The sequence below is a fragment of the Phragmites australis genome, chromosome 9 (assembly GCF_958298935.1).
Source record: "Phragmites australis chromosome 9, lpPhrAust1.1, whole genome shotgun sequence".
NCBI lineage: Eukaryota > Viridiplantae > Streptophyta > Magnoliopsida > Poales > Poaceae > Phragmites > Phragmites australis.
This window is the reverse complement of record NC_084929.1, coordinates 13,405,463-13,417,925: the sequence shown is the minus strand read 5'-3', so window position 1 is coordinate 13,417,925 and position 12,463 is coordinate 13,405,463. Positions and strand designations below refer to the sequence as shown.

General features: G+C 39.5%; 1 protein-coding gene across 1 annotated transcript; it reads right to left on the bottom strand.

The window, feature by feature from the left end:
* Positions 1-5,332: 5,332 nt before the first annotated feature.
* On the bottom strand, positions 5,333-12,168 carry LOC133928657 (uncharacterized). Its single transcript, XM_062375085.1, has 7 exons — positions 11,701-12,168; positions 9,159-9,258; positions 8,276-8,332; positions 7,758-7,872; positions 7,416-7,498; positions 6,386-6,447; positions 5,333-5,734 (listed from the first exon to the last, which is right to left on the bottom strand). Exons 1-7 carry the CDS (start codon positions 11,883-11,885, stop codon positions 5,632-5,634), a joined length of 705 nt encoding a protein of 234 aa, XP_062231069.1. The 5' UTR covers positions 11,886-12,168; the 3' UTR covers positions 5,333-5,631.
* Positions 12,169-12,463: the final 295 nt, after the last annotated feature.

The window sequence follows — 12,463 nt, the reverse complement described above, 5'->3', positions numbered from 1 at the left end:
TGGAACCGAACCGTGGAAAGGAACGATCGAGATTTGAGGGCGGTTTAGTTTTGGGCTTGGGCCGGGCCCGACATGGGTACGGTTACCACCCGAAATAATCAACATTTTTTCAGACTGTGTTTTTTTTTTTTTTTGTGGGGTAACATTTTTTTTTTTTCAGATTACGGCTTTGTACCCGGCTACCCACATATATGCTTCAAGCATTCTAAAAAAAAGGCTCATGCATAGAAGATGGAAATCGCTTTCTTTGGGCAGAGCAAGGGCCCATAATTTAGAATGGACATTCATCACCTTGTTGACGCTCCCTTGAACAATGTGATGTAAGTATATAGATGCACAATCAACACATTAATGTACATCCTAAATTTCTGATTTTAAAAAAAATATTACAAATATTATTTCTTGGATGTTTCTAACTATTGGTTTTTCACAGTTATTTCACAATTTTATCCAGAGAACCTATCGCTATCATCATCACTCCATTAATATTATTTCTCACTGTGAAAAATATTTATTTTGTGCTATTTGCCAGAATTTGTTAATTGATTTAAGCCATCTATTTACTTCAAATGGGATCAAATAACCAATTCACAATAGTATATGAGTGATATGATGCTACTACTTCTGCTTCTGCTTCTTCTTAATGTCCTAATCCTGGCATTTGATGCTGTGAATCTCCAGTCCACGCACCTTAATTCCGGAATGAAAAATTACTGTAAGACAATGAGTTCGAACTTCCAAATTATATAGTCAACCTACATTTTTATAATGGCAGTCTTCCAGTATTACTTATGTAAACTAAAAGAGATATATTGTTTACTTCTTTGTTTTGCTTTTCATTGTGGATTGAATGTTATAAGAGGTGCTACATTCCTAGACTATTTTTTAATTGCTTAGAGATTAATATATTTTGTTATTTATGGTTTACCTGTGATGTGTATAGTGTAAACCTTTTTATTGTGTGAACAATTGTAATCTATATCTCACTATTTTTGTATAATGATATTATATTATTTGAACAATATTATTAAAATATGAATGCACAGAAATTACGTTATAATATTTCTTTATAGAATCAATATCGATGCAGCATGAGTCTAGTGCTTAAGATAGCTTATCTATTACACACTAACTATCAAAATCTATCTTCGAACTCAAGTAAGATGTATCAAGCATACTATAGTCTCAATAATTTCGTAGGGAATAACAAAAACCCAACAAAAATTGTACAAAAGATGTTTGTTTGAATGCAAGACTTTCTCTAATTTTTGTTGGTATTGTATTATGCTAAACCTGACATGGTGAGTGTATTCACGGTGACAAGGTCGTTATGATATGCTCTAGTGGCACCGAGAGACAAGAGTGAGTGTTACATGTGCGTACCATTGCCTCTTTATTATGCATTGTACTCTTAATATAATAATGAATTTTAAATCCTACTTTAGGCTCATGGAATGCTAGAATCCCAAAATGATTCGCTGTGACAAAACACTATCTCCATGAAATTAATATGAAAAAAAATCTCGGGAGGGAGATTCTTAAAACTTTTTGAGGTTGTATTTGATTGTAAAATTCCATATAAAATTTTAGCAACCAAAATGCATAATGGTTAGTCTATCATTATCATTATGCACAGTGGTTGGGCTGTGATATGCCCAAGTACATTAGTAGGGGTCAAAAGTAGCACCCTATTAGTGTTAGTTCAATAAAAACTATGTTAGAAGATGTATCAGTGCCGGTTCTTAAACTCTCGCATGCGAACTATGATGAAATCGCTAAGAACCGGCACTCTTACGAATGTACCCAAAATTTCTGTTAAATAACGTTTTGGGTCAACTCACGTCCTTTATCTTTTCATCTCCTCCCTCCCTCTCTCTCTCCACTTTATCTCTTCCTCTCTCTCCCTCTCTCTGCCTCTAAAGAGTAGTAGCCCACTCATCGAGCCTATGCTCATCGAGAGCACCAAGCTCTGCAAGCTCTCAACTGCCACTCCGGCCTCCTCTCCCCCCCCCCCCTCAAATTGGATCTCCTCCTCTCTCATGATTTAGGGGCATCGCCGTCACCCTTCTCCTCCTCCTCTCTCTCCCTTACCTCTTTCCTTTCCTCCACAGCCACAAGCGGACTCGGGCGGTGGGCGGCTCGGGCGCAGGAGAGGGCGGAGGCCGGCCTCCGATCGGTATGCGGCTTGGGCGCACGAGCGGGCGGAGGCTAGCCTCCGAGCGGTGGCCTCCGCACGGTGTGCGACTCAGGCCCGAGCAGCTCGAGCGCAGGAGTGGGCGGAGGCTAGCCTTCGAGCGGCGTGCGATTCGGGCGCAGGAGCAGCGTGCGGCTCAGGCACGTACTACATCTCCCTCTTTGTATTCTTTTCATTCGATTGGATTGTGTTCTTGTGTTGAGATGAGTATATAGATGAGATAAGTATATGGATAAGATTGTGTTCTTGTGTACCAGCAGAGATGAGTATTTGGATGAGATGAGTATATGAATGAGATTGTATTTTTGTGTACCCGCAGAGATGTGTATATGGTGAAATTGTGTTCTTGTGTTTGAGATGAGTACATGATCTAAATTAGCGACAAGAGCGATGGCGGTAGTGGCGGTGGCGGGAGCCGGCTCAGATGCCGCTCCTGCTGCCACCATTTTTCTCTTTTTTTTTATTGTCTGAAAATAGCATTTGTACCGGGTGAACAACTGACACTGATAGTTGACACTACCAGTGCTGATTTAAGAGTACCGGTTGAAAAATCAGTAGCAAACCGATACAAATAAAGCTTTCTGTAGTTATGATAGCACCAAGACCGAAATATGTCTTGGGCATTAGATGTGAGTAGACGCCCTATCAAGTGTCAACTATGTACTGAACTCACGTCACAATAATGGTATGCTTATTAAGTCAACTTTAGGGCCCATTTGGAACATTAGAATCCCACAATGATTTCGTACGAAATAGTATAATCATCGAATCACCATCGTAATTTCTATGCTAATTTTCTATTTGTACATGAGTATTTCCCAGAATTTTGTTGGGGTTGTACTAGATCGCTTAAATCCATGTCAATTTTTTCATTATCATAAGGTGAGTTCATTCAGAATGGTTAGGTTGTGATATGCCCTAGTTGCACCACGATGTAACAACAGGCTTAAGGTGTAACATCTGAGTACACAGCCTGTCCATTATGCACTGAATTTAGCCCACAATAATGTCCTGTTTTTAAACTCAATTCAGGATCTATTGAATGAAAGAATTTCCAAATTTTGTTGGGCTTGTTCTGAATCATAAAAATCCATTTTACGCACTGAACTCACCTATCTTTATGCACTGAACTCACCTCACAACAAAGCATTCATTTAAATTCAATTTCAGGGTTATTTGGAAGTCTAGGATCCGACAATGATTTTGTAGGAAGCAATACAATTCCCATAAAAAAGTTCAATGCAAATTCTCTATTTAGAAGTTCCCAAAATATTGTTGGCGTTGTACTGGATCGTAAAAAACATGTTAATCTTTAACATTTAAAATGGGGTCTTAAAAGGGAAGTGTTGAGACGATCCCTGACAACATTCCGGGGTACACCGGATGATAGGCATGTTGATCTGTGTTTTTCTGTATGCGTGTATCAATCTAAACTCAAGAACACAAAAGTTTATACTGGTTTAGATCTCCTGTGAGATGATAGCCCTACGTCCGATATATTATCTTATGAATTGAGTGAACTTGATATCGAATCTTCCTACAAACATGGTCTCCAATTCATTTATATACCAAGAAAAAAGATGCATAAATAAATGGACCATACAAAACCCTACGGCAGTCCTACCTATGATGAAGCCAACCACCCCTAACACATCATGACGTTAGATAACCATGTTTTTCCTGCTCTGATTGTTCTGCGCGTCCTGTACCATCATTGAATGCCGTCATGCTCACCCATCAGATCATTCTATGGCATTAAATGCTACGGGATAGATCACTGCAGTTCCACACCACACCACGACTATGCCCTATTAAAAGCAAATGTCTGAGGAAGGAAAAAATACTCGAGTACACAATATTAAATAAGACTTGATAGGGTAGGTGGATACCTGCTATGTGACCAATAAGGGCTAGTCGCAGGACCTCATTGTGAGATCAGAGGACTAGTTATGCAAGCTTCGCCCTAGTCGCATGGTGTGACCACGATCTTAACAATACTTCACCCTAGTTTAGTGGTACGTAACCCGTCACGTAGGACACCCTTTTACCTACTATACCGACATAAAATTTACATAGGATAGGGAACCATCATTATCATTTAGTGAGTCGATGCATCATGGGCTTGATAAGCGATCATATCACAAGAGTACATAATAGGTGTCTTTGCAGTTCTGTATGAGTTATGCAACCTATCTGTTAACCAATGAGTGATTATACAAAAACGTTCTTTCTAATCTCAATGTAAGCCCCCATTATATTTAGAATGCTAGAATTCTTTAGTGATTTTCTACGAAATAATATAATCCCAATCAAAATTTGAATTCAGAGCCTTAGTTTGAATACGTGAAATTTCCCCAGAAAAAAAAATGTTGGGATCATACCAGATTGTAAAAATCCCTGTATGATTGTAACATACGAAATAGGCCTTAAAGAGAAATTCACGTAGGAATGTAAAACATCGTTAACTTGTAGGCAAGTAGTGAATTGATGTATAAAAAGATATGCGCTCGTATCATAAAAACGGAATAGGTGTCTTTGGAGTTATATGTAAGTTCCACAGCCTAGGCGCCTAGATATTATGCACTGGCTCATGACACAAAAAACTCTGTTTTTGATATCAACATTACGGTCTATTTGGAACGTTAGAATTTTACATTGATTTTCTAACAATTCCCATAAAAACTTATATGCCAATTCTCCATTTGAACATGTGAAAGAATTGTTGCGATCATACTATATCATAAGAATCCATGTTCGATTGTAACATATGAAATAAGGCCTTAAATAGAAATTTACACAGTTAACATTTAGAAAGTTGATGCACAATCGTAAAGCTATTATATACCTGCAAAGAAAAAAGTTAAGCTATGATATGCACTATTATCACCAAGAAAATTTAGGTGCCTTTTTGTCTTTGGAGTTATATGTGAGTTCCACACCCTATCTATTACGCACTGACTCCACACAAAAATAATTTTTTTGTGCAACAATCAGGTGAAGAGATCAGAGCAAACAAATTCAGTGTAGCAGAATGGACGTGGGAGCAATATTTTTCTGCAATTCAACAAATTTTGTATAATTTTAGGCGCCATCAATATCTGTATGTTTGTTGAATGCAACACCAACGCTAAACAGAACTGAAACAGAAAACTGCTATTCTTTTCACGGGTGCACTGTACAGATGTTTAACCATACAACCATATTTTTTTTCTACAAACTTGTTTGACTGAAACTGACGGCTTTGTACATCCAACATATACGATCAGCGGAACAAATAGAACCAAGATATAATGGAGAAAGGTGTTACAAGTCCCGATTTAAGACCTGGACAGCAAAAACAGGTATCTATCTGGTACCTATAGAAACCTTTTCCATATGGCCAAACTTTCTACACTGATCCATGCAAGGGTGATTGAACGAGCCAACAGCGGAAAACATCATGTACCTGAAGACCTTGGCAGTATGGAGTTGGCCAGATCTTCATGTAACTTTACAGGAAGGGGTGGCATCTGCCTCATTATTTCAGGAACATCACTTATCCTGCAACAGAGAAACAATCCAGTAGTTATATTATTGCAATTTCACTGGACAAGCAGAGGTCAGTAAAGAGGAGCAACTAATTTACAAGAAATAATATATAGTATTTTAAGATGATGGTGGAGCATAAAATGCTTAATTATTTAGGATGATTTAACAAAAAACAACCTTGACATAATGAGGTCAAATTGCAAAATGTACCATGAAGAAAACATAGATTCCAAGGATACAACTACATGTAGATTCCTAAACCAAGGAGCATGCTGACATGTCATACTGGGTGCGTTTGCTTCCATAGGTTACCAACAACAGCAGCAGCTTTTGTCTCAAGCAAGTTGGGGTAGGCTAGGATGAAATCCACAAGATTCAACTAAAAAGATGATGTGAAAACAATAATGATAATAAAGGTACTAGTAATAGTAACAAAATAAAAGTAATAACGGTATAAGGAGACTGATGCATAAGTTATGGATGGTTCTGGCACGTGGATTAACAAACAACATCAAAGGGAAGAGTAAACTTGGTGGCAATCCTCAAGTTTTACATGTATGAGGAAATGCATTTATAGTAGAGATATTAAGCAAATTCACTCATCCATGTTAACTGAAGTTCTTAGAGAAAGAAAAAAAAAAAAGGCAAAATAGAGAAACTTACCCTTTCAGAACTGTGAGTATATTATCCTTTGTTTGGCATAGAAGAGAGAGGTTATCTTGTACCTGCAAAAAATGTAGTGAATGAATATCCGAATATTAGAAAGACAAAAGTATCAACCAAATATGGCAGGCCAACATTACAAAATTAAAACAAATAAAACAAGCCTCACAAGGAATTTGTAATAAATACAAGTAACATAACGCATATTTTAACAAGGCATTCCTTGTGTCAATGCAAGATTATGAGCAAAAAGACTTTTCCGTATCCTCCTCATCCTCTACCTTCTGCATCTCAGGCTTCCTCTGCATCCACACCAGTACTCAACCCCACCAAGATTTCCTCCTAATTATCTGCCACTGCCCCCTCACCTCCTCCTCCCACCGCCCCAATGCTGCTGCCGAGGAAAAATCGTAACCGTCATGTGCTCGAACTGGCCAAGGCATTGCTTTTCAAGCAATTCCCCATAACACAATAACTTTCATGACCTTCAGAGAGAGAGAGAGAGAGAGAGAGAGAGAGAGAGAGAGAGAGAGAGAGAGGAAAAATAGAGAATTTTCTCTTTTAACTTTCTGGACATGTGGGGACCACTGTTGAGCGGAAGTCATGCCAATGAGAATTTAGAAGGTGCCATGTAGGATCAAATGGTGGACTAGCCGCAAGGAATCATTTGATCATGTATTGACACTTGTGTAAAGGGTTTTGGAATTCGAGGTGAAATGTAGACTCTGCAAAGAATCGAGGAATAAAAACTGGACCTTTCTGAAAAACATACCTAATAAATTCCCTTGGAAAATAGCATTGATCTTTATGTTCTATTACCAAACACGATTACTATTATGTTGGAAATATTGATAGTGTGAATATGATATAATGACAACATAAAGGCAACAAGGCACAGCTGAAACACCATAACTTTAGTGATCTTGCAATTCAAGCCGCAACCGATACAATAAAATAGGCATAGTAATAAATACAATCTTTTTATGCCAGAGTTGAATGCTGGAAATTCGGCATAGAAGACAGGACGAACCTGCATGTTTGAAATATTTGTATATATTTGATTTAAGATCTGTGCATTGTGCTCTAGAAGCTGTCCAGTTGGGCCTCCAATTGCTGCAATAAAAGAACAAAGCAAATCACTCAACATATACCATAAGAAAATAACAGAACTTGCTTAATCCAAATTTTAAGATGTCAACAGAGAGGTAGCATATTTTATAAAGAGGTATTCAAAAGTTACAGTTCTCTTCTTTCTACACATGTAAAGAAAAATATGATGTATCTATCACAGCACATAAATAATAAAAATATCATTATTATAATAAAGAGGCATGTGGCAAGCTCTAGAGCAATTTAAACTTTTTGACTTTACCTTTGTACGAAACATCATCATCATCCATAGGAAGAACATGAAGATTATATGGTGGGCCATTAGGTCGTCCTACTAGATGTGCTGGACCTTTTGATGAAGAGTCACCAACTCTTTCCTACAGTTTCATAGTTTTGTAAGAACATCAAAAGTTTCAATCATGACAAAACATAAAATGATGATGACAAAGACAAATATGACTTATAGTCAAAGTGATTGCAATTATCAACTTCTGACTTTCTTCGGAACTTAGATTTGAAGATATGGTCAACATTACTATTGAAATCTGGTAAAACAAAGTTTGATTTGCCTTTCACAGTTCAATACAAATGAAAAGCTAATATCCAACTATTCCTCTCTAAATTCTCTTAAAACTAATTTAATAAACAGCAAATTTTGTTATTGGAAAAATTCATGTAGTCTTATTACATATAATAATCAATGTGAGTTATCAAGGAAAAAGAAATATCCAGGATAAAAGAGAAGAGTTGGAGAAAATGGTAGGCAAGAAAGATGACAACCTTCTCTTTGCTTTTCTTAGATAATTCATCCTTCCTTTTCTTGCTACTCTCTTTTTTCTGCAGGAGACAAAAATGTGGTGTAGCCTTCATGGTCAGCAGAAACCCAGTGCATACATTACAAGGAACTTTGAAAAGAGAGATATTAGATAAGTTCCACCAGATACGACAATCTCTTGAAAGCATTGTTAATCGCTTTGGTTGGCTACTACTTCTGATTCCACTAATTCCGAATAACTGTGATGCAATGATTTCAAATTCATTTCTAAGGGGAGGATAATTCTTGAAATAGGGAATGGAATTGGTGGTGGACATGTTGCCGGAAGTAAATTTAATGGTTTGAACTAATGTAGTTATCCATATCAGATGTTAGAGAAAGATGCGCAACATGGTGTTGGCAGTGTATGCTTGCAAACATTGCATGCCAAATGCACCATCTGAATGACTGAATCCGGAAATGCACATGAAACTGCTAGATAGTCCACCGTACTGGTTCAGTATAAAACAAATGGGAAAAAAATTGGATTACACAAGTCAAGGGGTTACAGTACAGTAGCAAGCTGACAGATCATTTATAATCAGCTACTCACTAAATAATATCAATATGGTCAGTCAAAAGGAAATAATTGCTTCATGTAAGAGCGCAATGCTGAAAACACTAAACGTATTACTTAATGAAACAAAAACATAAGCTCATCCTATAAGCAAGTGCAATATGTATATTGATGAACTAAATCAAAAGAAAGTGCAAACAAATTCGAAGTCTATGCAGCTTCCTACATATCATGCCCAAGAAGATGAAAGCTGTACTCTCAGCTTTGTCAGGTTCATGACAATGCTAAATGGATTAATAAGAAAGACAGGACGTGCTCAGCATCCAACTTACAGCCATCCATCTGCAACGCAGGGCAACATCTCGCACAGTCTTGTCAGGCAGACTCATAGCAATTTTTGCATAGCGAACTACAGCTGTGTCAGCCGCATACCTACAACAGTGTGCAGTCACAAAATGGGAACAAAACTAATAAAACATAACATCACAAATTCACTAGTTATAGCATCTTATTGCATCTACTGCACTGACTAGTGGGCATTTACTTATTAGCTCCAAATGCATAAAACATAATGCAGAACCAGCCGCCACATTTTCTCAGGACAATTGGTGTGCAAGTTAATATTAGAGTGAAATGCACTGGCGGTCCTCAAACTTGTTCTGGTATGTCATTTAAGTCTACGAACTCTAAAAATGCATTTCTAGGCCATTAATATTGTCAAACCGTGTCAATCAGATCCATACCAGCTTAGAGAGGGTCTTAAAGCTGACATGACATGCCATGTGGTGCCTGCGTGGCAAAGGCAGTACATATGTGGCTTCTCTCGTCCCTCTCTCTCCCTCTTCCTTCAGACTGCGTGCAGAGCTTGGCTTTCGTGTCGACACCGACGACCTGCCGACCGGAGCTCCCCCTCGCGAAAAGTTGAGGATGCCTTTGTCCTCCTGTTGCTTGCCGTCCCATAAGACAATTCCGGTCGGAACCCTATCTTCTTCTCCTCCCGACCGTCATTCCTCACCACGAGCTCCACTGCCGCCGTCGCAATCCCGCAACTGTGCGCCCTCCTCCGCCGCAGCCGCACTAAGGGAAGCTCAGAGGAGCTCCCTCTCCGTCCCCTCTCCCTCTCCGTCCCCTCCCTCGAGTTCCCAGTTGGATTCGCTTCCTCCCTAGCGGAATTGAGCTCGGCGACCATCTTTCCCGCCTCGGATCGTTGTCCTCTGCGCCTCACCATTGACCCGCCACTCTAGCCATCCTCCAAGTTGAAGAGCCCCACGGTGAGCTTTCCCTCTGCCTAAGGATCCTCATGTGTGTCCCTGTTCGGCTTGGGCCCATCACCAACCCGGCCTTCGCCGTGTTGCCACCAGCAAAACTCGCCTAAGTTGTCAATGGCCGGTGATGCTTTTCCTCTCCGCCGGCCATGCTCCCCCTCTGCATGTCGCCGTAGAGACCCCAAATTGGTTCCCCATTGTGTGTTGGTGCTCTTAGTACCCTTCCCTGCCTAAGCCCCGCCGCTAATCGCCGTTGGCGAGCCGGTCAACACCACCCCTCCCTCTCCTATTTTGATTTTGACTGGAGTCAAAATGTTGAATCAGTCCAGTGGGTCCCGGCCCCACAGATCTAGAGGGAGGCTACACAGATCTGGGTATAAAAAGGGTTTGCAAGCACCACATGGCATACCATGTCAACATCAAGACCCCTTTGAACCGGTATGGATCTGATTGACACAGTTTGACAACATTAATGGTATAGAAATGCATTTTCAGAGTTCGTGGATTTAAATGACACATCAAGACAAGTTCGAGGACCGCTGTAGCATTTTACTCTTAATATTAAATGCAAGCCTCTGCACTCAAGTAAGTAGTACGTACTCACAAACATGTCCATGTGGGTGCTTATTTTTCCTTTTATTTTCCAGATTACGTGCTGTTTCATAAGTCATCTAACAAGGCCCAAACCTTGACAGGATGATATTAAATGCAAGCCTACATATTTCAGAAGAATCATAGCACCATTTCACCTTACATAACAGATCGTAAAATCTAATGGCATGGTAATTAAATACAACCCCTAGTTGTGAGCAAGTACATGACGCACTATAATGTAAATTGGGGAGTTAATATTTTCCTTTCAATCTACAAAATTATCCGCCACTTTCACAAGTACGCAGCATGTAGCATGACCTGAAGTCCAGCATATAGTCATTTATGACAAAAGAAACACAATCCTAGATGAGAGCATGATAAGTAGCAGCTACAAAATCCAAAAGTCTAGATTATTGTATAGGACAGGAAATCTTCTAGAGGCACTAGTCCATAAATGAGAAAAAAAGATAGCATACTGTCTTACAGACTCTTACACTCATCGAAAGAAACAAAAAGAGAAATCCTAGAACTAATCTAGCCAAGAACAATATTCACCAACACCTAATGCTGCAGTAAAAGAAAAGTAAAGGGAAATTTGATTATGTCTCAAAATTGATCAACCTTTGAAAATATATCCAAAGTTAATCATCATTTGATCATGTCTTACATGAACTAGTTTGTAACAAAGTTTATCGTTCACCTCTCTTATCCAACACGAAATTTTGTTACAAATTAGTCTCTGAGGGACATATAATCAAAAGATGATCAACTTTGAACAACTTATCAAAGGTTGATCAACTTTGGGACATATAATCAATTTTTCCAAAAGTAAAACTAACAAGTCAAATAGTTAAACTAACCACCAGTCCTACTCCGACACTCCAAGACGCCACCCGAGCAGCTCCAAGAACGTCTGACTTCAACGCTCGTCCGAGTTCCAATCACACAGTTCACACTACTTATCTCCAACAACAAGAAAAGAAACAAAAAAGAAAGAGAAGTGCAGGCAACTCACTTGGCCAGCCCGTTGTCGAGCAGGACCTGCTCCTCGGGCGACCACCGCACGGTGAGCCCTGGGTCGCGCCGCAGCGCGGCCACGGTGCTCCCCGCTACACCCTGCTGCTGCGGCGCGGACACCAGGGAGGAGAGGTGGCGGTGAGGACCGCCCAGGGAGCCAGAGGGGTTGGCGTTCGCCCCCATCTCGCTGCCTGCAGGTGCCGGTTCGGAGGTCCCGAGGGGTTGGCTCGGGAATCCTGCCAAGGCTCCGCCGAATTCGATGGAATCCCGCGTGGAAGACGAAGAATTCCTCTGTTCGGAGGGGAGGGGGGAGACGAAGGCGGCGAGGGTTTGGGGGGCGGCCGCCGGCGAGTCGTGGTTGGGCGAGCTTAGAGGAAATGGGATTTTGGGGCTTCTAACCTTCGATCATAGAAACTAGTTTAGGATTTTGGCCTGCTTCCCCTTTCTTCCCTGTATATAGAAATGAGGATGGTTAAATTCTACCATCTCTGTTTTGTTTATTTATCACTAGTTTTTAACTTTAGTAATTTTGACATTATATTTTCTTTATAAAAAATTTATAAATATTTAAAACTTCCGTATTATTAGATTCGTGATGAAATATACTTCATTACTATAGTATACTTTTAAGTATTTGTAAATTTTTATAGAAAAATACAAGATCAAAATTGCTTCGATAAAAAGCTAGCTATAAGTAAACGAAAACGAAGGTAGACATAAAAAGTTATGTATCTACTATATATATATATATATATATGTAT